This window comes from Parastagonospora nodorum (genome assembly GCF_000146915.1).
Source record: "Parastagonospora nodorum SN15 chromosome Unknown scaffold_27, whole genome shotgun sequence".
Classification (NCBI taxonomy): domain Eukaryota; kingdom Fungi; phylum Ascomycota; class Dothideomycetes; order Pleosporales; family Phaeosphaeriaceae; genus Parastagonospora; species Parastagonospora nodorum.
In genome coordinates, this window is record NW_001884575.1 from 341,769 (window position 1) to 366,041 (window position 24,273).

The 24,273-nt window shown below is 54.3% G+C and overlaps 11 protein-coding genes across 11 annotated transcripts; 3 read left to right on the top strand and 8 right to left on the bottom strand.

Moving 5' to 3' along the window:
• Positions 1-536: 536 nt before the first annotated feature.
• SNOG_13639 (hypothetical protein) lies at positions 537-3,340 on the bottom strand (the record flags this gene model as incomplete). The annotated part of the gene is made up of 2 exons (XM_001803793.1): positions 537-568; positions 595-3,340. The coding sequence occupies 2 exons, from the start codon at positions 3,338-3,340 to the stop codon at positions 537-539; spliced, it is 2,778 nt and encodes a 925-aa protein (XP_001803845.1).
• A 1,915-nt stretch (positions 3,341-5,255) lies between these two features.
• SNOG_13640 (hypothetical protein) lies at positions 5,256-7,335 on the top strand (the record flags this gene model as incomplete). The annotated part of the gene is given in 3 exon segments (XM_001803794.1): positions 5,256-6,472; positions 6,534-6,817; positions 6,836-7,335. 3 exon segments carry the CDS (start codon positions 5,256-5,258, stop codon positions 7,333-7,335), a joined length of 2,001 nt encoding a protein of 666 aa, XP_001803846.1.
• Positions 7,336-7,398: 63 nt separating this feature from the next.
• On the bottom strand, positions 7,399-8,710 carry SNOG_13641 (hypothetical protein; the record flags this gene model as incomplete). Its single annotated transcript, XM_001803795.1, has 3 exons — positions 7,399-8,003; positions 8,351-8,512; positions 8,659-8,710. 3 exons carry the CDS (start codon positions 8,708-8,710, stop codon positions 7,399-7,401), a joined length of 819 nt encoding a protein of 272 aa, XP_001803847.1.
• A 634-nt stretch (positions 8,711-9,344) lies between these two features.
• On the top strand, positions 9,345-11,695 carry SNOG_13642 (hypothetical protein; the record flags this gene model as incomplete). Its single annotated transcript, XM_001803796.1, has 4 exons — positions 9,345-9,816; positions 9,864-10,259; positions 10,307-11,439; positions 11,499-11,695. 4 exons carry the CDS (start codon positions 9,345-9,347, stop codon positions 11,586-11,588), a joined length of 2,091 nt encoding a protein of 696 aa, XP_001803848.1. The 3' UTR covers positions 11,589-11,695.
• A 123-nt stretch (positions 11,696-11,818) lies between these two features.
• SNOG_13643 (hypothetical protein) lies at positions 11,819-12,973 on the bottom strand (the record flags this gene model as incomplete). Its single annotated transcript, XM_001803797.1, has 1 exon — positions 11,819-12,973. The coding sequence occupies one exon, from the start codon at positions 12,971-12,973 to the stop codon at positions 11,819-11,821; it is 1,155 nt and encodes a 384-aa protein (XP_001803849.1).
• Positions 12,974-14,083: 1,110 nt separating this feature from the next.
• SNOG_13644 (hypothetical protein) lies at positions 14,084-15,979 on the bottom strand. Its single transcript, XM_001803798.1, has 2 exons — positions 15,618-15,979; positions 14,084-15,566 (listed from the first exon to the last, which is right to left on the bottom strand). Exons 1-2 carry the CDS (start codon positions 15,798-15,800, stop codon positions 14,307-14,309), a joined length of 1,443 nt encoding a protein of 480 aa, XP_001803850.1. The 5' UTR covers positions 15,801-15,979; the 3' UTR covers positions 14,084-14,306.
• Positions 15,980-16,035: 56 nt separating this feature from the next.
• SNOG_13645 (hypothetical protein) lies at positions 16,036-16,460 on the bottom strand (the record flags this gene model as incomplete). Its single annotated transcript, XM_001803799.1, has 2 exons — positions 16,036-16,218; positions 16,275-16,460. The coding sequence occupies 2 exons, from the start codon at positions 16,458-16,460 to the stop codon at positions 16,036-16,038; spliced, it is 369 nt and encodes a 122-aa protein (XP_001803851.1).
• Positions 16,461-17,213: 753 nt separating this feature from the next.
• SNOG_13646 (hypothetical protein) lies at positions 17,214-17,808 on the bottom strand (the record flags this gene model as incomplete). Its single annotated transcript, XM_001803800.1, has 4 exons — positions 17,214-17,290; positions 17,328-17,496; positions 17,531-17,607; positions 17,724-17,808. The coding sequence occupies 4 exons, from the start codon at positions 17,806-17,808 to the stop codon at positions 17,214-17,216; spliced, it is 408 nt and encodes a 135-aa protein (XP_001803852.1).
• Positions 17,809-19,048: 1,240 nt separating this feature from the next.
• SNOG_13647 (hypothetical protein) lies at positions 19,049-20,677 on the top strand (the record flags this gene model as incomplete). The annotated part of the gene is made up of 3 exons (XM_001803801.1): positions 19,049-19,973; positions 20,117-20,268; positions 20,318-20,677. 3 exons carry the CDS (start codon positions 19,049-19,051, stop codon positions 20,675-20,677), a joined length of 1,437 nt encoding a protein of 478 aa, XP_001803853.1.
• Positions 20,678-21,587: 910 nt separating this feature from the next.
• SNOG_13648 (hypothetical protein) lies at positions 21,588-22,930 on the bottom strand (the record flags this gene model as incomplete). Its single annotated transcript, XM_001803802.1, has 2 exons — positions 21,588-22,625; positions 22,751-22,930. 2 exons carry the CDS (start codon positions 22,928-22,930, stop codon positions 21,714-21,716), a joined length of 1,092 nt encoding a protein of 363 aa, XP_001803854.1. The 3' UTR covers positions 21,588-21,713.
• A 1,055-nt stretch (positions 22,931-23,985) lies between these two features.
• On the bottom strand, positions 23,986-24,262 carry SNOG_13649 (hypothetical protein; the record flags this gene model as incomplete). Its single annotated transcript, XM_001803803.1, has 2 exons — positions 23,986-24,046; positions 24,087-24,262. 2 exons carry the CDS (start codon positions 24,260-24,262, stop codon positions 23,986-23,988), a joined length of 237 nt encoding a protein of 78 aa, XP_001803855.1.
• Between the last annotated feature and the right edge of the window lie 11 nt (positions 24,263-24,273).

The following is a 24,273-nucleotide window of genomic DNA, read 5'->3' on the forward strand; positions in this document are numbered from 1 at the left end:
TGCAGTAGACCGGATTCCTCTTCAGCACACACCCACACACCCTCATCTCCATGCACATCCCGCCCTCGCTGCGCAGAAATAAAGAAGACTAACCTAGTCCCGGCTTTTCTTAGGAAAGGTTAAAACTGTCCTGTCCCATCCCGTCATCCAAAGTAAGATTCGTAAAGCAGACCAAGAAAAGCAGGCAGGTTGGTCGATGAGAAATAGAGGAAGAAGAGAAAGAGGAAGTGAACAATTGTCGCGATTACATGTTGTACATTTCCAATTCAGAAAAAAGAATAGAGTATGTGTGAGCGGGAAAAGCGTCGCGTCCGGCGGTCCGCCAGGTAAGAATCCCCAGCCGTATAGCATAACAAACAGAAATGGGCAAGGGCCACTTTAAGGAGCGGGGTATCGTAACTCGTGTCGCTCATGTCGAAGGAGAAGTAGAGGCCACCGTCGCGACAGGTGTCGGTTCTGGTGGGTTGGTTTCTTCTGTCAAAGGTGGTAATGCTGGCTCGACACTCTTCCGTGGCGGTGAATTGTTGCCCGGCAGGCTAGCCGTCGACAAGGTTGGCGAACTCGTAGACTGTGAGGCCGCAAGTGGTGGTGTACAGTTTGAGCCCGTGGAATGTGTCTGAGCTAGCTTTGCTCTTCTGCTGGTGTAGTCACTCAAGCTTAGCTTTTTCCGCGCTGGTATGGGGTTGACGGCATTGTTAACCGCTGGAGAGAAAGGCGATCCAATCGTCAAGCTACCAGGGGACTGTGCGATGGCGCTCCCGGCCAGAACGTTCGAAACCGAACCTGTTGTGGCCACAGGAGCAGCCTCAGCAGGGTTCACGAGATCAGACTTTGCTGGCATATCGACATGTAGATCGACGGCCTTTTGAGGTTCTTCTGCGGGAGGTGCCGATGATGGCCACGGCGGTGCCGGGGGGTTGAGTGGAGGATGTGAGGTCCTTGGAGAGACATCTAGAGTAGGTGCATCTGTCATATCCTCTTCCTTTTGTTCGGTAGGCTTCGGAGTAGTGACTTCGACTTCTTCCATGTCGACATCAACGATGGGTGGCGGCGTTGTCTCCTTCGCCGGAGTCGGCTCGCGAGGTGTGATATCGACAGTCGGCCCGGTCGAGGTGTCCATGGCCGACGGCTCCTCTAGCGGCGGAGAAGGAGGCAGTGGCGAGGGTTTATTCGAGGACACGTCTTTGAGGGTGGGTGACTTGCGTTCCATCTTGACAGACGTAGATCGGATGCGTTCCCGCTGGATCTTGTCTTCTTGGGCTTGTTGTAGGAGCTTGCGCTTGAACGATAGAGGTGGCTTCATGTCGCGTGGCCTTGCACAGCTCTGAGGCGCAACAGGGCTGCCATCCTCTGTTTGTGTCGAAGCTTCCTTGTATACAGGCTTCGGTCTGGGTGCAGCGCGGCCATTGGTTTTCGTCGAGCTGCCGGACGTCTTACGGGCCACACCGTGGCTGTGTTCGCGATGTCGCGCCGATGGGGAGGGTTCCGGATGACCCAAGCGTTTCTGTACAGCGGCATTAGTATCGTAAAGTGACGCTCGGGAGAAGCGCCTTACGGTGGATGACAGGCTGGGCGTGTTCAGGGAAGACCCGGCGCTATTCCGCTTGCCCTTTTTGCCCTTGTGATCGGCGTCGAAGTCCATCTGCTTGAACAGCTTTTCCTGTTGTTGAAGCTTTCGCTTCTCACGCTCAGACATCTTCAGGTCCCCCTCGGTAGAGAAGTGCGTAGCTGGCGTGTGATCACGACTACTAGACTTGCGGGAGCCCGATGTGGATCTAGCGTCCATTTGGTCGTCATCGCCGACATCGTGGTTCAACGTCTCGCTGCCCGCGCGGCTATTCGTGGCATGGCCTGTGCTCAAAGGTGAGATCTGCGATTTCTTTGTCTTTCTTCCCTTGGGTTTGGGCTGCTCGGCAATCGTGCTGCGGCGAGCGCGCTCGAGAAGACACTCATGCCCCGTCGAGGTGTCGCACGCGCACCCGCCAAAGTTGGCTAGCACACATGAAGCCCATGGTTGTATTTTCCTGAAGCCGTCCTTTGCGCCGTTTGTAACAACCTTTGCTAGCTGCTTGAAGACTTCAGAGTCGATGTCCCAACCAACAGTAAGCTCCTCGCCTGGATCAATCTGTCGTGAGGCAAGGAAGCAAAAGTGAAACTCGTTGCTCGACTCGATAAAGATCTTCATGTGCATGTTGGGCACACAGCTTCTCCTTGCGTAGCGAAGGATGTTGCCTTCTCGCCGAACATCAATGTATATGGGAAGGTGGGGTGGAAAGAAAACGAAGGGTTCGGGATGCCGCAGAAGCTCCCAACGGTTCGAGGGTTCGGAGAAGTAGTCTTCCTTGCGTCCCACCAAGCCTTTGAGTTCGCCAATGTATCCGCCTTCAGCAACAATCTCATCCACCGTGATGAAATGCCACTGCGGGTGCTGTCCATGCGCGACTATGCCAGAGTCCACCTCGATTTGCTTGGCAATGCTGGGTGCACCGAGCTCGTGTATTGGTTGGTCTATTCGTGAGAAAAGGTCGTGTGGTTTCTTGCCTCCGCTGGCATCAGCCAAGGCTTCTGGATCTGTTAGCCATGTCGAGATGTCGTTGGCCACACCAATGCTGGTATATGAGTTTGAGTCTGGTGAGGGTGGTTCTGACTGCCGATAGAGGGTCATGAACTCGGAAGAGAACTCCTCCAACGACGCGTCCTGGTTGGTTGGAGACTTGACGGGGCTGTGGCCGTTCAGCATGACCGAAGCACCCCGTTTGCGAGAAGCCGGAACGAGAGCAGGCGTTTGGCTGATGCTCACGGAATTGGAGGTGCGATGGCTGGTCTTTGGACGCTTATTCGGTGGAGGCTGATCTCGCGGGCTCCCACTTTTTCGTTCGGGGTTGTAGTGTAATTCGGTGGTATGCGACGGCCACCCGTTAGGCTGGACGGCACCGGAAGTGTCCTTGGTACGTTTCTTCGGGTTCTTGGCTGCGGTCTTTGGTCGGCCTTTCCGTTCAACGAGCATCTCTCGTCGCAAGCGCTGTTTTTCGGATGCGCTGGTCTTGTCGACAGGGCGTGGAGCACAGTCGGTACACTCGTGCACGTCTGGGACATGCTGGGCGGACTCGTAGTAGCACACGATGTGCTGCCATGTGTCGCACTTCTCGCACAAGACGGTGTTGCCGTCATCGTCGGCAAAGCCACATATGCATTTGATCGTGGACGACTCTTCTTCCTCTATCGTCCCGTCCGGGATGGGAGAGCCGTTAGTGTAGGGGGGTGGTGTGGTACCGTTTGGCGTGGGTGTAGGAGCTGGCTGAGGTTCAGCGTGCGCCTTGACCGACGAGACGTCAGTCATAATCTGGCAGACACGCTGAACAAGGGAACTGTGGGATGGTATTGTGGGTGGCTCAGGCTCTACGTGCTTTGGATCGCATGACGCCCTACGCGACAACGACCAAAGCACAACTGGCACGGACGACGCCAACGAATCTAACGATGACTGGCAGCGGACTGCCGGCGTTCTGGGTGGATTCGAGTGTTTATCGCGGAGCTGGGGGCCTGGAGAAGAGGCTTTCGTGTCCGGGAGCGTGGGCAGACGAGGAGCAGGGCGTGGGAAATGGCACTGCAACGTCACGGAGCACGCGTAAAGGCACGGCTATCATCAGAAGAGGGTGCTGAGCTCGTGGGCAGACGTGTCCATGTGGTGCGCGCACGGTAAAGGAGAGGTGACGAGAGAGGGAGGGAGAGGCGGGTCTCGGAGGGCGTGGTTGGCGACGGCAACAAAGGAAGCAGGGCGCGCAGTCAAGGGCGACGAGTTCGACCACGGAGGCTGCGCTGTTAGCGATTCGGGGTGGCAGAGAGGATGTTGGTCGAGGCGACGGAGTCAGTGGTGAATGCAGGACTGCAAAGGTGCGAATGAGGAGGAATCGCGCATTCGGTTAGTTCAGCAACGAGGTCTGTGCGCGAGTCCAGCTTTCGTTCGGGCATGGACAAGGAGCGCAGAACGCTAGAATGCTGAAATTAGCAGCAAAGCGTGCAGTGAGCAACGGCGAATCATATCTACGACGGCTCTGGCGCGACAGTGCGCACTGAGTAGAGGGCATGTTGTTCGACGAGCGTGGCCAGGGTCTACCATGAGGACGACCGCCGGCATCGCGAGAGATAAAAGATGCAACAGAGTCGGAAGGGGCGCTGAATTGTGTGATGAGACGGCAGCGACAACGCGGCCAATGAGGCGCTGTGAAGCATGTGGGACCACGTGCCTAGTGCGGAAGGGGCAAGGCGCGTCACCTAGGCAAGAGTTTCGCTGGGATGTCGATCATGTTCGTTGCCGTTCGCCTTCGTAGGCCTGAGCTCTGTGATGATGAAAACAGACCGACACTGACCGCGCGCATGGAATGTCTGCTGCTCGAAACATTCCTCGCGTCCACGGCGTGCGCCCGGTCCGACAAACCGACAAACTTCCGAGAGGCGTCGTGAAGAGGCCGTCGCTGTCGTGAGGGCGTGACAAGGACGGCCTGCCCCCGCTTCAAACCGCGCTTTTGAAACGTGCATAAAGGCCAACGTCATCCGCAGCCGTCGCTGCCACCATCTGCCTGCTACCCAGCCGAGCACAGTGAACCCGAGCACAACAACAGCTCCGACCCATCCGTAGCCCCATTCTATTAGCTCTCGCATTTCACGCGACCTTTGCGTGGTGTCGCGTCGCCAGAGCACGGATGGACACACAGTCCAGCCTGTTCCCCAGAGATTGGGCGCCCTGGACCGCCCTGTGTCCCGCGCAGCGTTCGCATATCTTCACCCCGAGCCTTCACCCTACACAAACAAACAGGACCGTGTCTGGGCGCGTCCGCGCACACCTTGCACAGACGGCTCCCGAGATTGCGACTTACAACTCACGTCCGTAACAATGCAGCCTGACGCTACACGTCGCTCTTTGATTACACAGCAACACGACTCGTAGGCCTGCAAATGTCTTCAGCCTGTCCTGCCTTGGGAAGGCGTAGAACCATCTACGGGACCTCGTCACGGAGATGCTGCTCAATACGCGCTCGCTCCATCTCGCAGCCGAGGCGAGACTCCAGCACTGCCTTGTACATCTTCATCATTTCAACCGTAGTTTAGAAAAGTAGCACCAAACGAGTCAAGCTCGCGGTACTTCTCCGCATCGTGGGGTAAGCCTGACGGTAGGTTCTGAGATTATCTAATTACATCGTGGCTACAATAGCCCTACGGCGTCGTTGCATCATGACGCCTTCTCGATTCTCGTCATGTCCGCAATGATTCGTCTCCTGTCTCTTTCGTTACCGCTTCTCTCCGTCGTCACGGCGGCAGTGAGCCCTCAGTCTGTCGGTTCGGATCTGTCCATCGTCACTCACAATGACCTCTACGGCAACGATACTACAAGAAATGCAGCAGTTGTCGCGCTTCGCACCCAATGCAGCTACTCGAGCGCTGCCTCACGATGCGCTGCCCTTGGGACATCACTTTGGAACCCAGACGGCTTGCAGCAGGACCTGGGCTTCCTGCGCTTCCTTGCCCATGACAAGAACAGCGATAATGCTGGCACATTCTGGGTTGGTGGCAACAGCACGGCGGCATGTCGAGCAATAAATGTCGACGGCACGATCACGAGCACTGCTTGTTCTATCGCATTGCCCGCACTGTGCTCCAACACAGTGAACGGTACTGCTTCCCAGGTAACTGTAACAACCAACAACGCGACTATCACGGGCATTCGACAAAGCAAAGCGTTCCGTTTCCTGGGCCTCAACTATGCAACCATACCTGCACGTTTCGCGCAATCAGTCTACCTTCCGCCCGCACCCAACACATCTGCGCTAGAGTATGGCCCAACATGCATCCAGCTGAACTGCAAGACGTGCAGCGAGGACTGTCTGTCGCTAAACATATGGACACCATACCTGCCCAACGGCAAAGTTGCCGCACACAAGAAGAAGGCAGTAATGGTTTGGATATACGGTGGGGGCTTTACTAGTGGTGCTGCCAGTGATACGACCTTCGATGGAAGTGCTCTTGCGTCCCGAGGAGACGTCGTGGCGGTCACAATCAACTACAGACTGGGCACGCTTGGAGCCCTCTCAGTAGAGAACACAACCGTGACGGGTAACCAAGGAATCCGCGACCAGAGCACTGCCCTGGACTGGATTCGCGCCCATATCGAAGACTTTGGAGGTGACAAGGACAGGATCACTATTTTCGGACAAAGCGCAGGCTCGGCATCTGTGAGGGCGTTACTTGCTTCCCCACAAGCAAGCAAGAAGGTTGCAGGTGCCATCATGCAGAGCTCGCCGTTGCTTGCTACAGGCAGTGACACTGGATATGCAACATACAAGCCCATGTCAGCGTACGCCAACCAGACCATGGCTATTATCAGCGAGTCAGGGTGTACCAATGCGAGCGACGTGATCGACTGCTTGAGGAAGATCGACGCGTTGACGCTCTATAGCCAGAAGACATTTGTCAGGTAAGTTCAACACGTTGTTGAAAATATGTATTACGTTTGACTGTACACTAACGCGATCCAGATTCCCCGTTGCCGATGGCACCTTCCTCCCCAATTCCGGCCTCTCCCTCTCCTCAACAGGCCCCAAGCTCTCCATACCCATCCTGGCCGGCCTGATGCACGACGACGGCTCAAACTTCATCACCTATCCGACATCACTCAATCTCACCGCCGTCTACGCCGCGGCCAGTCTGCCAGTCTCCACTATCATCGACAATCCATCGGTCTTCCCAATCCCGTACAACGCCCTTACCACGCAGAACTTGTTCAATCTGACCTCGCGAGTGTCCACGGACCGCATCTTCCGTTAGCCTCGACCCAGAGTACTGCCCATGTCGCAAGCCAAGAACAACGTCTTCAAGAAAATATACGCATACGAATTCGATCGCGCATACCAGATTGCGGGATACAGCCCTAACCCGCCTGCTTGCGAAGCCCCTGTCACTCCGGCGCACCCCTTTGGCGACCCGACATTGCCCTTCTACAAGTGCCATTCAGGCGAGTTGTATGCCGTCTTTGGAACAACGATTAGTCAGGGCGAGGTCCCGAGAGATCAGAACGACATCCCGTTCAGTCAGTACATTGTCGATTCGTGGAGTGCGTTCGCGCGCACGGGTGACCCGACGCCTGCCAAAGACTACTTGAGCGCGAGGGGCTTCACTAACACGACCATGTTTGTAGCCAAAGCTGGGACCTGGGATCCCGTTGGCGCTAGCAACGCGAAGCCGGTAAGAGTCTTGGACTTGAATGTCAGGAATGAAGCGTGGCGGGAGCTGCAGCAGTGCGAAACGCTGGGAACGGGATTGGAGTACTATGCCAACTAGATGATGGTGTCTGCCATCTAGAATACTCCCATTGTATATATGGACTCGATGTATATTCCCTCATCACCGCACAATACCAACATGAACAACAAACCCACTCCCCTCCTTCAACTCCTGCCCCAACATATCGTCGGGAACCTGCCACACCTCAAACTTGTCGTGGAAACTCTTCAGCCACGCTTCAAACACGTCCGGACTCCGCAGCTGCTGCGCAATCAAACACACCGTCGGCGTCTCGTCGCGCGCACGCAATCGACACAGCGCCGCGCACGTACTATTCAGCGGCTCGATGAGTGACTCGTTGTATATGCAATCGCACGCAACAATCACATCCACCGCCTGTCTATCCCTGACGTCGTCCTTTTCCCAATCCAGCGCTTCGACCTTGATCCTCTCTTCCCCTCCTACAGACTTCTTCCCCTTCCCCGCTCTAGCCTTTGGAAACATAACATGCATATTCTCAGCGACGTTTTGCCGGAGGAATTTGAGCACGTAGTCCTGGTCTGTGGCGGTGTAGCGGGAGACTTTGGGGGCGAGGGTGAGGGCGACGATGGCGGAGACGCCGGCGCCGAGTTCGAGGATGGTGGAGGTGGGAGTGAGGAGGGTGGAGAGCGGGCAGGTGGGGGAGGAGAGCCAGGTTGCGAAGAGGGGGGTTATTTTCCATACGACTGGGGCAAGTTAGTTGGTGTGGATATGGATGAAGGGGTTGAAGATGGAGAATTTGTAGATGTGATAGCGAATAAAGACGTGGGAAATGGGTTATATTGTGGAAGAGAGAGTATTGTATATTGCTAGAATCGAGTGATTGGTGTGGGTTGGAGAGGTTGCAAACTTGACATGGAAGTAGAAAATGTTCAAGCCACGCATGCTTGAAATTCAAGTGTGAATTGCGTGAAGCTGATTGTTTTCGACAAAGAGAAATGTGGGGATCAAGGCCAGCCTGGAGATTCTTAGATGTAAGATGACGGCTGCACGTGAGTGGATGGACAATGAAGAGGCAAAACGCCACACCTACCAGCTCCTGTCGTGCCCTCCTTGCGATTCGAGTTCAGCAACCCTGGCGACTGGTGGACGACCAAATCATGGCCTGCAACGCTTACTTCGAGCGTAGATGCTTGCGAGTCGATGAAGCCGAGTGACTGAGAAGGGATATCTTGCGAGAACACGACAAACGCCTCTGCCACAGTATGAGCATTTAGTCATACACACCCTTATGTGGTGCCTGCAAAGTGGCGGATGTAATACAGTGAGGTGTGGTGGAGCGAATCGCATGGTCACAGCACATCGTTGTGCCGAGGGCCAGAGCTCGATACTTCTACACACCTTCTTCAGCATCGGCCACGGGATGCGTCCCCAGGATTTTGGACAGGTCCATTGTGGCTGTACCCGTCTGGTATGGCGGAGTAGGGACTTGGCTAGGCCTCGGCCAACGCTGCTTTGTCTGAGTCTGGAGAAGTGCAGGGCTCGTGATGCAGGGCACGCGAGACGACCAAGTCTCAGCGAGGAGTTTTGCCTTGGACGGGCTCTTGGCTCGTCTACAGGCTTGGGTGGCCTGGAATGCTGGTGTACCTCGGTGCTGATGTGATACAAGAGGTGCGCTGCAGAAACACAACGAAAGAGGGTCGCAAATCTAGAAGGCGACGCGCTGTCGATCTCTGTGCTGGCCCTGCGCTCTGCGCTCTGCAGGCGTCGAATTGGCAGCCTTCCGACGTGTTGAGGTGGAGCTGGGAGCTGGCGACGGTTGCCCTAGCGCACTTCCCCGATTTGGTGCGTCATTGCTCTCGAGCTTGGACACATGCCTTGGCGGCGTTTGGCGGGCGAGCAGTGATGCTCACTATAACTTACCGTTGAGCTCCTCCCCCAGCCCTCACATCCGCACGACCCGCTGCATTTCACTGGCGGCCATATACCCACGCGCGCTTCTCTTCCTGTTGTTTTCTGCGATACCCCTCTCCCTGTTCCTTCACGTATTCACACACGACCACAGCATATTCCACACGGCCGTCGTCATGCCTCAAGACCTCAAGAAATTCGCGCCTCAGGCCCAGGCCACGAGGAAAGGCCCATATACCACCGAAGCAGCCGGCGCACAGCCAGTCGAGGGCGAGACCACACCGCGCCGCAACCTCGCCGCGAAAGAGGAGCTCAAGATGGTCCCCTCGCCAGAAGTCACCACCATGTACGAAGTCCTGCGCCATGCCTCGAACAAGTTTGGCAACGCAAAGGCCGTCGGATCGCGACGGATCGTCAACAAGATTGTCGAGACGAAGAAGATCAAGAAGATGGTCGACGGCAAGGAGCAGGAAGTCGACAAGAACTGGGAGTACTTTGAGCTGAGCTCATACACATACAAGAGCTTCGTCGAGTTTGAGAAGATTGCTCTTGCTGCAGGTTCAGCCATCCAGAAGCTTGGATTCAAGCCTGAGGACCGGCTGCATCTGTTTGCCGCGACGAGCATGCAATGGCTGGCTTCAGCGCACGGTGGGCATCTCGAAACTGCATGTGACGGCCATCACTGACTTGTACAGGCGCCCTTTCGCAGTCTCTGGCTATTGTCACGGCGTATGACACGCTCGGCGAGGAGGGCCTCAAGCACTCGATGCACCAGACCAAGGCCAAGCTGATGTTCACCGACCCAGAGCTCCTGCCCAAGCTCATCAACCCCTTCAAAGAGGCCAAGGACATTGAGGTCGTCATCTACGGCACCAAGAACGACCCGAACCCCCAGGACATCGAGAAGCTGACCAGCGCCCACCCGCACTTGAAGGTCATGAGCTTTGACGAGCTCATCAAGCTGGGCGAGGAGAACCCTGCCGAGCCCATTCCTCCCAAGGGCGAAGACCTGGCATGTATTATGTACACTTCTGGATCCACAGGAACACCAAAGGGTGTCATGATTAAGCACCGCAACGTCGTTGCTGCGAGTAGGTGCTCTCTATGTTACGTACGCAACAATCACTGACAAAAGTAGTTGCTGGTGTCGATGTTATTGTCGGCAAGTATCTCGGACCCGGCGATGTCCTCCTCGCATACCTTCCCGCCGCCCACATCCTCGAGTTTGTTTTCGAAAATGCCGTGCTCTACTGGGGTGGAACTCTCGGATATGGCACTATCCGCACACTGTCCGATACTTCCGTACGCAACTGCGCTGGTGACATCCGCGAGCTGAAGCCCACGGTCCTTGTCGGTGTTCCCCAGGTGTGGGAGACCGTAAAGAAGGGAATCGTCAACAAAGTTAACTCAGGTGGTGCGATCAAGAGCAACATGTTCTGGGGCGCATACGCAGCCAAGAACTTCCTGCTGGGCTCTGGCCTGCCAGGCAGTGGTCTTCTCGACACCATTGTGTTCAACAAGGTCAAGGAGGCCACTGGAGGAAGGCTGCGAATCTGCTTGAATGGTGGAGGTCCCATTTCCAAAGAGACCCAGCGCTTCATCTCAGTCGCCATCACACCCATGATTTCCGGCTACGGTCTCACTGAGACCTGCGCCATGGGAGCCGTCATGGACCCGCTCGCATGGACCGACCAGGCCCTCGGTGAAATGCCTGCCTGCGTTGAAATGAAGCTCGTCGATTTCGCCGACGCCGGCTACTTCGCCAAGAGCAACCCTCCCCAGGGTGAGATTTGGATCCGCGGCGGCGCCGTCGTCAGCGGCTACCTCGACATGCCCGAAGAGACCGAAGAGAGCTTCACCAAAGACGGCTGGTTCAAGACAGGCGACATTGGCGAATTCGACTCCCTCGGTCAAATCCGCATCATCGACCGCAAGAAGAACCTCGTCAAGACCTTGGCCGGCGAGTACATTGCGCTCGAGAAACTCGAATCGGTATACCGCAGCGCGCCTATCGTGGCCAACATTTGTGTCTACGCTGCAGAGGATCGCCAGAAACCTGTCGCTATCATTGTCCCGGCGGAGCCCGCGCTTAAGAAACTCGCGGCTGAGCAGGGCGTCAAGGGCGACCATCTCGAGGAACTCGTGCACGACAAGAAACTCAACAATGCGGTGTTGAAGCAGCTGCAGGATGCGGGACGCAAGGGCGGACTTGCGGGCTTTGAGACGATTGAAGGTGTCGTTATGGCGGACGAGGAGTGGACGCCGCAGAATGTAAGTCTTGCATATACTGGTTTCAACTTGAAAGGCCATGATACTAACATCATCACTAGGGTCTCACAACCGCCGCCCAAAAGCTGAACCGCAAGGGTATATTGCAGCAGTACCAAAAGGAAGTTGACCAGGCTTACGGCCGCTCATAGACCTGTTCGGGCCTGGCACTAGGTAGTTGTGACAATGCTGTGGCGGTAATGCTTTGAATATCGAAGGAGGAAAAATAAATACCAGGATATCACTTATGAATGTGGATGATTTTGCGTGTGTGCTGTACTTCTAGCTTCGAATGGGTATATAGTCTGTTGTTATGCTGCTTTGCTCCAATCCGTGCATGATGCTTCGTGATTGAGCACTGGTACTTGCGTGCTCAAGTTGGCTAATACCCGGGCCATGCTCGACCCATCCAATCTGGCTCAGCCGATGGCATCTGTGCGCACCATGGCTTCTCCTTTGCTGTGTAGGGTGTCAAGGGCAGGTCGTACGGCATGCGGAAGCCGATGACTGTCTTGCCAGCCTGCCCTTCATCCGCGCCTTTGTTCACATCTTGACTCGACACATCTTCCGTGCCAGGCATATCCTTTCCAAACACCGGCACCATAATCGCCTCCTTGCTCTCAGCGAACAGTTCCGGCCAGACCACAACACCCGCTTCCCAGCTCTGGATCCACGTCTCGTCTTTCTTGTTCACGACGTCGCCCCAGGCTTGCTTGCTCAAGTTGGCCGAAGTAACCATTGCCCAGTCGATTGTCTTGTGCTTCTCATCGCTGTAGCGGATGTAGGTTTTGATGTGCGGTGCTGCAGGGCCACGCATAGCCTGTCCTTTTGAATTGCTGTCTGGTGTTGCTTTCCAGTGACAAAATAGAGGATGCAGGTATTCGAGTTGCTTTTGCTGTTGTATGGATAGCAGTTTCATGTGGATTGAACTGCCAGAGTCGTAGCCATCTAGTGAAGTTCGGACCTCGTCGGATGTTGGGAAGATGATATTGAACTTTGGAGATAGTGGCTTGTCTTGCTTTGCACTCGACATGCCTCCCTTGGAGAATAACTTGGGAGGTTTCGAACTGGATGCTGCCGGGGCTTCTTCCAACTGGCCAGCAGCTGAACGGCAAAGGACCGATTGGAACTTGTTGAGCCAGGTTGGAGCTGCACCTAGAGTCGCTATTGACGAAACCTGCATGACAATGTGTGGTGCTGACGCTTTCTTTGCGTTCGCTGTGATCGGTACATTGGACAGAATCTCTTCGAGACCGAGCCAGCCAAATGATGTTTGCTGAGCCGGTTTTGTGGCAATAGGCTTCTGGCGTGATGGTACACTACCGATAAATGCTGCCTTGATAGAAGAAAAGTCGTAGTCCCGAAGTTGTTTTGTCAGACTATCCAGTCGCTTTCCGTACGCACTGAAATATCGTAGAAGGTCGACTTTGAATCGCGCTCCACTACCAACTGGGTGTGCAGTATCATCTGTCTTATCTGTTACGGCTGAACTAGGGAGAAGTGGTAACATGGGCGACCGCCATACAGCTTGGGTCATGTTGCCCCAATCCTACAAACGCAAACACACGCTGTTAGTGGACGTCTTCTAGTCATTTCTACATAGTATGTCTTACCTTGAAGATCATATTTGCCGTATGGATGACGACCTGTGCTTGTTCATCATGCGTGAACAGCACAAGCATTTTCGAGTGGTGAGTGCCGAACGGATCAGGGATGTACGCATGAAGCAGCTGGATGTTGGGATAGCGCTCTGCTGCTTCCTGTAAACATGTTAGTGTGATGTGAAAACAAAGTCTAGATCAGGGTGCAGAGCCCATACCAATAGAGCGATCCTCCTCTCGTCCTCGTTCTTCCAGAAGCCATGGATAAACTTGACCTTCACCAAGTCCCTCACATCCTCATCGAAGTGCTTCCTGGACGCAAGTTAGTACTGTAGGCGTGGAATCTTGCGATTATCCATCTGTGTGATCTCGGAAACTCACATAACAAAGTCGATGTCGTGAAGAAAATTGAAGTTCCAGCACTCTTTGATCATTGGGTTGCCCAGTATATCCCCCAGCCGCACAGCGTCCACATTCTGACGCGGTCCCAAATCTTGGATATGAGTGAGTTGAAACGGCGAAGACACATAATCTGTGCATTCTGCCTTCCCTGTAGTAGCTCTTTCCGTAGGCGTCTCCTGCTGCGCTTCTGGCTGCAAAATGGGCGAATGCGGTTCTTTCGGCAGATTGTCGAAACCCCACGTTCGTGCGACGAGGGCGTCTGTTACTGCAGAATTTTGACGCGTTGAGGGCGGCGGACTGATTGCTCTACCGAGGCCGCTGCGAGGTGGATGTGGAAGGTGATGGTTAGTCGGCGCTAGTGCTTGTTGGGGGTGACTGTCATCGAGTTTCTGGCGCTTTGACGGACGATCGTCCTCTTGCATGGCCATGGCACCTGTACGCGGTACTCTGGTGAGAGAGTGAGATTAAGGGCGGAAGGGCGGAAGGGCGGGTGTAGGCGAGTATAGACTGTTCTGTGAGCGAGGTTGTGTTTACGGCACTCGCGCTTGGACCATTGGGACTGTGGAAGGCGCGAGCAGCAGACGTCACTGGAAGAGATGAGAGACGATGGAAATCACCGTAGGAAGCATCACAATGCACAGTGATAATGTCTGAAATCGTGAATGTTTTCATTCTTGGTCTAGGCCGTGAGGCTACTTTTCAAAGCCAATCACTCGAGGAAGGCTACAAACATACGCCATCTAACATGACTGAGCATCGTAACCATGATGCTTTCTAACGATCGCTAAGAAATTGAATATTACTCTGTCCGCCAAGGAAGAGAGACAACCAAACGCCATACATCGCTCGTGAAGATGAAGATCCAATCTATGCTGCACTAGCACTCTGAATGGGTTGCGCAACCTTGGTAATCTGGTTACCAGCCCTGATGATTGGGTTGCCTGCGTCGTCCAGGACCAGACCGACATCCTTGTTCTCACGCTGAGCGCGCTTCCAGATCTCCACTTCACAGCCACCGCGGATGACACCAACCCTCATGGTAGAAAGGAGGTTGTGGGCTCCGTTGGAGTGGAAGTAGACACCGCCGTTGAACATGGCGGTGGCATCCTTGCCAACGCCGCTCTTGATAAGCGTCTTGCCACCGGGGTGCTCGTTGATGAAGTCGGTAACGTCATGAACGACACCAGCGACAGCGATGAGACCACGGCCGTTCTTGGCCTGCTCGACATAGTCGTCCCATTCTATGACAGGCAGCTGGTCGAGAGGGACACCCCAGTCGAGCTTGGCGCGCTTCTGGTCAATCTTCTTCTGGAGCTGCTGGACACGACCCTTCTCGATTTCGTTGGAGCGGAACTGCTTGAGGTTGGAGGCGAGGCCGAGCTTGCTCCACAGCCAGATGGACCACTTGGTAGGGTCGTACTGGTGCCACTCGATGGCGTTGCGGTAGTCGGAGGGGAACTCGTGGTGGAAGTTGTGGTAGCCCTCTCCGAGAGTGACAAGAGCGGTAATGACGTGGTCACGAGGAGAGTTGCGGTCGTCGAAGGGCTGGTCACCGAGCCAGTGAGCAAGCGAGTTGACGCAGAAGGTGGCCTGCTGGACGAAGAAGATACGGAGGATACCAGCGTAGATGAAGCCACCCATCCAATCGCCCCACATGAGACCGGCGACGGCAGAGGGAAAGATCAAGCCCATGGTGACGACGGCCTTGATGTAGTTCTTGTGCTGCCATACGACAACGGGGTCCTCGTTCAAGTCGGTGATGTCGGTGCGGCCGATACGCTTGGGGTTCTGCTTCATGACCATCCATCCGAGATGGCTGTAGAGAAGGCCCTTGCGGACACTGTAGGGGTCCTTGTTGGTGTCGGTGTAGCGGTGGTGGGCGCGGTGGTCACGGCTCCACCAGCGGATGGAACCCTCAACAGCACCAGCGCCGACGGCGGCGAGCCAGATCCTCAGAGGAAGACCGGCGTTGTATGACTTGTGTGCCCAGAGACGATGGTATCCGGCGGTGATACCGAGGCCAGTCCAGAAGTAGTAGATGACAGCCCACGCAGCGGTCTTCCACTGCAGAGGGGTCCAGAAGGCGGCGACGCAGCCAGCGAGAGGCACGCCGATGATGAAGATGACCTTGCGAGTGTTAGCGATTGCGGCAAGGTTGGGCATCTAGATAGAACTTACGTTGAGCCAGTTGACATGCTGGTACCAGTTTGACCGCGTGATGGGCATGTCTGTAATGTGCGGCTTCTTAGGATCGTACTTGGAGTTGCGGTTGGGCTCCGAGGTGCTCGCCATAGGAGACGGCTGCTTGACAAACTCGGGGTCGATGGCCTGCATGCCAGCAACAGCCTGGTGGGAAGGCATATTGAGGTGTGTTGACAGGTAAAGGCGAACGAGCGAAAGATAATGTTCGGCGGTAGGAAGTGACTAGCCGCTCAGTGAATGCGAGCTCCGGTCAGCCTCCGATGTGTTGTAGAAGCTCCAGCAGCGAAGAGGAGACTTCACCACGCTCGAGTGAATGACGAGGTGGAAGGCGTGTGTGTGGTGGATGAAGCAGGAAGCGGTAAGGGACAGGAGCGAAAAAGAGGCAGGCACACAATTAATAAAGGCGGTGGAATGGAGCTGCTACTCTGTTGAACCCCAACACTTTCCTCGCGCTAAGCGAAGCCTTTGGAAGAAACCGGGGACCTTGCATGAGTGCTCGCCCGCCGTCGAGACCTGCCAGTGTCGTAACTTTGTGCATCTTCGGCCTAGCGCTGCCTGCCATTCGTCTTCCAGGGTCCTGCACGGGCGATTAGCTGGCCGCGTGCTGTTGCGGTGCGAAAAAGATTTCGAGACTAGCGGATCTTTGCCGTGCCAGCGGCCGTGATCTCGGCGGCGAAGACGGTTCTTGGGTGGCGCTGCCTGTGCTCGCAGGAACAGCTCATCAATCCCACACATCGAGACTTCCCCAGATTCTGAGCGCCCAACAGGCATCGGCATTGGCGTGACGGAGCACTGCACGCCGAATTGGCTGCCAGCCATTTCGCTGAGTCGCGACAACGACAGCCAAAGAGCGGTCTGATAGTGACGCCTCGGCAGCGCTTCCCGGTGCGAGAATCTTCTCACGCGTTGGTGATGCCACCCGCTTGAATCAAGTCTCGTCATGACTGCTAGTCCTGATACTTGCCCCACAGAAGCACACAATGGCGACCTGGCAAATCAGATCCAGCTGTATGGCCGACGCATGCGAATGCTGTTGATATCTCTCGCTACCAAACTATATGCAGCCCTACGTATGTGTGCAGCCAACACCAGAGACAAACTTGAAACGCATCTCACATGAGACGGACCGTCAAGAGAGAGGCCTCGGAGCATCTGCAACGGTGGCAAATACCTCGGTCAGTGCTCCAACGTGCAAATGGCATCCGAGACGAGCAAAACGAGCTTCCTCCGAGGTATGAACGCTGCCAGACGACCCTGGCCCGGGCTTTGTCATCGGACCCACGGCACCGCCACTCGACACGGCTTCGCAAGCCCATCCGTTTTGGGCACAGTGCGCCTCAACACCATTCTCATCCCGTCGCCCAGCCAAACAGGCGTTCCTTGATAGCACGCAGTGACGACTTTGGTCGAATCGTCATCACCACTCCTATCAGGATATGTCACCGTGGACGTGGTAACTTCACATGCTGACTGCTGGCCTCGGTCTCAGGTGGGGGAGTTGCAGTATGTTTTGTTGGATGCCAGGTTTCGGGGTCGACCGTTGATCTCCATGTCGCAAGCGGAGTGTTGAGTTCATGCAGCAGCCTGGGGTATGCCGCCGCAGTATCGACAGAGCGGACGCTTGCGTACACGTCCCGGCACGTCTTCCGCTGATGCTCTCGGTATGAACGCATGGAAAACGCTTACATGCGTTGTTCGGGTAGGGCTGAAGGCGACCCGACTGACATCGTAACCCATAAGAGACACTGCTCTGCGAGATGATCCAGAGGGAGTCGAGCCCAATTTCTTGTAGGTCGATATCAGGATAGCAGTGTGGTGCGGTCATCAATTCGGACTGATGAATATATTTGTGTTCCTTCACACAATCAGCTTTGACGTCGGTGACTTACGATGCACGAAGGTCCTGAATCTGAACGGTCTGGTCGCTTGCTGATATAGAGCAACACGCCCCGCAACAACAGCACCGCTAGACACGATCCATATAGACTGGGCAGTAGAGAGGTTGACGCGATGACGCCTGACGTTTACCCTGGGACTTTGCAGCCTACGTATATCACGATTCCCAAGGTCAGCATTGCTTACCACATGTGCGCAGCTGCGGCAGTTTAGTCAGGCAGTCAGAGAATTCGAAGACTGATTCCAAGCCCGGCATCCGGCGACTATACATCGTGCATATCCAACGTCAAGCCCGGAATCACATCTCTATGCGACGTGGGATGCAATTCCATGCTCCGCAACCGCAATGCTGCGAGGATATGACCCTCCCCCATCGGAAGCTGCCGACAGCCACGTGATAACACCCTGTAGAGCTGACCAATTACAAGACGCAGAGCAGCTTATCAGTAAACCTCTTGTCTTCATTTTAGCAACCCATGTGGCAGCCCCAGGCTTTTCAGCACTTCTGCCTTAGCGAACCAATGTGCCGTGGAGATCAGATGCTGTATCGCGGCGCATTACGAACCGCATCGGCCAGCTCCAGCACGGTGGCAGTGGTCCTGAGTTCTTGGGACCTGGACTAGGTCGTCGGGTGCGAATGTTTGTGTATCGTGGGCATTGGCAGTTGCGATAATGCTCGGATCCACTTTCGCTATATAGACGAGTTGGGACCTCTGTTGCAATTGTTATTTTCATCTCGTTGCACATCGGCTTGCGCATTCTTCTTCTCCTGGGCTATCTAGTTCGAGGACGTCACTTCCCCGCAAATCGCATAGCATAGCTTGAGACAATTTCGAAGCCATTGCAAAAAGCATTCGCGATCACCAACCCCAGCGGAGGCAAAACGCGCTATTCGCATATCTAAGCGATACCAAGACAACTATCTTATCCAGTGACTGGTCGTGTAAATTCATATCATCAGCCAAAAAGTGCGAGAATATCAGCCTTCGACTCACAGCTTGCGCGTCTTATCTGATCTGCTTGCACCGACCATAACCTTATCTGGGTTTGGCGACCTTCAGAAGCACAAGTTACATTTGAGCGCAGGCCGTACGACTTTAAAGAGCATTGGACTTTGGAAATCGACCTGCTTCAAGAATACCTTGCACAATGGCCGATCGAATTGGACCCGATCAAGGACCGAAGCGCACATGGGGAGAGAAGTTTAGGCGGGTTGGCAAGGCTTTTACTACCAAGTACGATTTCTCACCTGGATGCCGAGACATCTTTACGCATTCAGATGCGGTGACTAATTGTGGACAGAGACGGCCTCATTGGCAAATATGACTATGCATTCCTCTTCAGACCAAACCTGCCCTTTATGAAGAAGGAGAGGCGTGCTGCTCCTTTTTTCGGCCTTCACGATCGCTTACCAGTTCTCCTCGCGCTTCTTCTTGGATTTCAGTAGGCAGAAATTATCCATAATATGCATGTCGGCCGTATACTGACTTCATACTAGACACGCTCTTGCTATGTTGGCCGGTGTCATCACTCCACCCATCATACTGGCCAATGCCGCCAACTTGACGCCAGACCAGCAGCGTTACCTCGTTTCCACCTCCCTCATCGTGTGTGGCATCCTCTCCTCCATTCAAATAACTCGTTTCCATATCTGGCGCACTCCCTACTACATCGGCACAGGCCTTATTTCCGTCGTTGGAACTAGTTTTGCTACTATCCCCGTCGCGACTGGCGCCCTGAGCCAAATGTACGCAACAGGATTCTGTCCGACCTCACCCACTGGTCAGAAGTTACCATGTCCTGATGGCTATGGTGCTATCCTGGGAACTGCAGCGTGTTGTGCGCTTCTAGAGATTGGCATGTCCTTCACTTCACCGCGCATGCTCAAGAAGATCTTCCCACCAATCGTCACCGGTCCGACGGTCATGTTAATTGGTGTTAATTTGATCTCCTCTGGATTCAAGAACTGGGCTGGCGGATCGGGAGATTGCTTCGGGCGCCCCCAGACTGGACTGTTCAGGCTCTGTCCCAATATCAATGCTCCTCGTCCGTTGCCATGGGGCTCGGCGGAGTTCATCGGTCTGGGATTCAGCGTATTCATCACCATCATCATCTGTGAGCGGTTCGGCGCGCCGATCATGAAATCCACTGCCGTTGTCATTGGGCTGCTTGTTGGCTGTATTATCGCTGGTGCAACTGGATACTTTGACCGTAAACCCATTGATGCTGCACCCGCAGTTTCATTCATCTGGGTGCATACATTCAAACTCAGCGTCTACGGACCGATCGTCTTACCATTACTGGCAGTATACATGGTCCTTGCTATGGAAGCTATCGGCGACATCACCGCTACGTGTGATGTCTCGCGCCTCGAGGTCGATGGCGACATGTACGATTCTCGCATACAAGGAGGTATTCTGGCCGATGGCTTGAACGGTATGATCAGTGCTCTCTGTACGAACACACCAGTGAGGTAAGTTGATGATGCCCACGCTTTGTGCTCTACTAACAACCCTTAAGTACCTTTGCCCAGAACAACGGCGTGATAGCCCTCACCCGGTGCGCAAACCGCCGAGCAGGCTATGCATGCTGCTTCTGGTTAATCGTCATGGGCGTATTCGCCAAGTTCGCCGCCGCCCTTGTCGCTATTCCCTCAGCCGTGCTAGGCGGCATGACAACCTTCCTTTTCTCTAGCGTCACAGTATCAGGTATCCGCATCATCTCCACCACGGTTAGTCTCTTCCCCAACTCATTTATAGCAAAAACTAACCCCTCTACAGCCCTTCACTCGCCGCACCCGCTTCATCCTCGCCGCCGGCTTCACCCTCGGTCTTGGCGCCACCATGGTACCCAACTGGTTCGCCTTCGTATTCACATACAAAGGCGACAACCGCGCGTTATCAGGCTTCTACAATGCGATCGTGCTCATCATGGAGACGGGCTTTGCGGTCGTCGCTTTTGTCAATTTGGCGCTGAATTTGATGCTGCCCGAGGAAATTGAAGATGAGGAGACGCCGGAACTCACGGCGAACGAAGCGGATGAGGTCGCAGATAGAGAGGAGTGGGAGAGGATCAGGAAGGGGAGGAAGGATGAGGAGGGCGGGGTGAGTGAGGATGGGGTGGGTGCTAAGGTCGTGTAGGGTGGGAGATGGGGAGTTGGGGCATCTTATAAAAGGTTCTGTTGTACCAGCATCAAGCTCACTCGGTCTATACACCACTCCCTCTCCACCCAAGTGCCTCTGCCCAAGCATTGTAAATCCTGATCTCCGCGTCTGTCAATCATGTTTCCTGGCGCTGACCATCCACTATTGATACCGAGTATTTGACCCAGCTAGTTGGCGCTACGTTCAAAGTTACTAGTCTTTGCCTCTGTAGACTTCCGGAATGAAGCTATGCAGATTCGGCGCATCGACGTGCTTGTCTTTGCTCCTGGTGGCAATAACCCCAAGATACCAGGACATGTAAGTGTGTATTGCGAATGTGCTTCGGCAGAACCGCTCTCCCTGTGGAAAATGTGGTGCTCGAAGCCTAACACAGAAAAAGATAGGAAGACGATTCTGTGGGGCAGTTCAGCGTCCGCTTCGCCTGTTTATCTGCGCTTTTCTTGTAAATTCCCGTTGAGGTCGTGTTGATATGACTCAATCCCTTCGCCGTTGGCCATGTATGCCCTGCTGTTGAGCCAAGCCTTGTATTCGTCTTTGACATGGAATTCATATCCTGTTGGGTAGTGAACAGGAAAGACGAGTGCCTCGTGTTCGGGGACGCTGGTGGTTCGAAACGTGCAAGTGTCAATTGGACTCAGATAATCAAAATCCGCGCATGCTCATGTAACGCTCGTAAACAACCTTGAGAAGAGTCTTGATCAAATAATGTCGTCGCTCTCGCAGATCCGATCCCACGCCTCATGGATGTCGAAGAAGCCGTCACTAAAGAGGAAGACGAGTTTTTGTGACAAAGCGCCTTCTTGGTATGTTCGTACCCGACAAATCCAAACAGATGTTAATATTTTGAGAATGAGCTCGGCGCCATCTACAAACTTTCCATCAATCCTGGAGACAAGTTGCATCATGTTTATCACGAATGCTACGATAATTGACCTGACAGGAAGAAGCGCCGTAGGCAAACGAGATTTACAACGCGACATCCCGCATCTACCAGCAAGCCGACTTCCTCTTCCTAGCCCCAGTAAGTCGCATACGTGCTATTGCCCGCAATGACATTCGCGAACTCCCTCGCAATGACGCGGCTCGTCTGCTCACTCGGATGCAGCGGATCATACCACTCATAACTATCCGGGCTATCCGCCAGCGTACAATTCGAACTCGTCTGCGCATCACATAGGTTCACCACGCCCTGGACATTAGGCGGCGCCGTCCCATTAAAGTACTTTGCAGGGTTGTGATAGATGTCTGTCATCAAAGAATTGACGTCAAAGCTCGCAACGTTGATGTCGTCCCACGTTTGGTTGAACGTTACTTCATACGGCGTACGGTACTCGTAGACTTGGTTCAACGCGGCGACGGTCTCATGCATACGGCCGTTGATGGCAGTGGCGTTCATGCCTTGCTTAGTAGGGAAAAACTGGGTTGCTGGGAGGCCGCCGTCTTCGGGTAGTGCGTACTGAGGCAGCAGGTTTAGGGGTGCTAGGTTCATGATAACGAAGTAGCGGCCGCCGTTGGCGTACAATCTCGAGATCTGGTTGTACACGCAGTCCATGTAGTCGGCGACGGTTTTGCCCTTGATCTGGCTATCGGTCAGGAAGGCATCGTTGCCGAGATCGTTGGTGCCAATCCAGATGGTATAGACGGTGTTGTCAGGTGTTCCGGTGAAGAATTTGGTGCCGTTAGCCGTGGTATAGTTGGAGTCGGCGATGAAGGCTGGAAGCTCGTAGCTGTCAATGTCTGGGAATGGCGCTTTAATGGCAGCGAAAAGTCGAGGTGTGACTTGATTGGAGCAAACGGCGCCGGAGACTGCGTAGTTGTACAAATTTGCGCTGGTGTAAATGGCGGCATATCGTGCCCATGATAGACCACCAGATGCAGTTGCATAACCCTGGTTCGTGTTAGAAATCATTACAGCGATGTTGGTCTAATGATCTCGTCCGATGGGTAGAAGACCTTCCAGTCCTCATCCTGTATCTACTACACGCAGCAGCATTGTTGTGATACCATATGCGAGCAGAAGTGAAGGGAAAACGGTCAGGATTCACATACTACTCCTCCATCCCATCCAACGGGAGGTGCCGAGCCATTGTTGTTGATGAAGTATCCAAGCCGGTTTTCATCCGTGTAGCTGTCGCCGAACGTGACCAATGTTTCGAAGTGTCCGCTCCTCCAGCATGAGGACGGTTGGGCAGCTAGTCCGACGCCAGCCGCTGAGCTAGCGAGAAGCATACGCAAGGACCATGAAGAAGGCATAATTAGAGACGTTCCTGACGATCAGTGTAGCAAGTACAGCTATTTGTATATCGCGTGGTGGCTGGTGGCGAATGGCTCAATGCCGGAGCGCTAGATATTCCCCTCCGCCGATGCATCTGCTATAGGCCGGGGAACCAATCTACGGCAAATTGAAGCTTCTTGCGGGGATTGAGGGGGACGTGAGCCCGGTTACAACATGGTGATGATGTCGCTTGCGGCCACTAAGCGCTTTTCGCATATAGTTTATTCGCGATCAGCCTAATGAGGGATACCGGAATTGATGCTCCTATTCAGTCACGGAGTGCTGTAAGTTGCTCGAGCGAGCTTTGAGTTTGATGCGTAAAAGGCTTAAATCCAAAGACGAGTGTTGTATATGTCTTGCCAAGGCATGGTTGTTGTAGCTACTCGATCTTTTGCCAACAACTAGAGCACGGTTGCCGAGCGGGGGACGCGCATAAGACATGCCAAAAAGCTTCATGAGAAATGCGTCATCAGAAATGCGCAATTGTATGGCCATGCGCGGCCACCGATGGAGTACAGCTTGGAGAAGTTGTCTTTCGCCAATTCATTTTCTGCGTGTCATCAGGCAAGCTTGAGGCGTGTCTTCCCCACACGTCAGTGTTGCTCCCAGACGTATCCTATTTATGCAAAACACCAGCCTGCAGCGTCAAGGATACAATTGATGGACACGTTCTTATGTGCAGTGGACAGGAAATGAGGAATCGCGATGTGTTGGCTCAAGTGCGTCAGGAGTAGTTGTGCCAGCATGCATGGCGATCCTGCAAATTTGGTAGCTCCAGAAGAAGGGTTCGAGGTTTGCAACATTGTTAAGCGCGCTTGCCTGCCGCGAATCTCGCGCACACCAACGCGAGATTTCTACTGCATGTATGCGGCGAGCTTGTGGAGTGTATGTTCAACGATTTGGTTTAAAGGTCCGATTTGCCGTATAGAGATTAATGTTGGTAGGGCTTGGTAGCGATCGTGCTCTCACAACACACTTCTGATCGGCAAACATTGGGAGGATCGCGAAATCAGTTTGCAGCCATGAGAGGCGCCGACGTATGGCCTGCAGCACTTGCTTCGCGGAAGCGGCTGTGCAAGGCTCAAGCAGCCCACATGCGCTAACACTCACGTGTTGACCTCGGGAGTTGGCCATTCCAGGCCCATGCCAAACGAGGTGCTCGGACGTGGTTTTGGGGGCCGACTGTCCATACATGCTGACTTCCATTTTGAGACGATGTCTCGCAATGGAACACCCAGCGATGCATAGCCGTGTATGATCAAATGAGAGACCCGTAGAGTCGGCATGCCGAATCTCA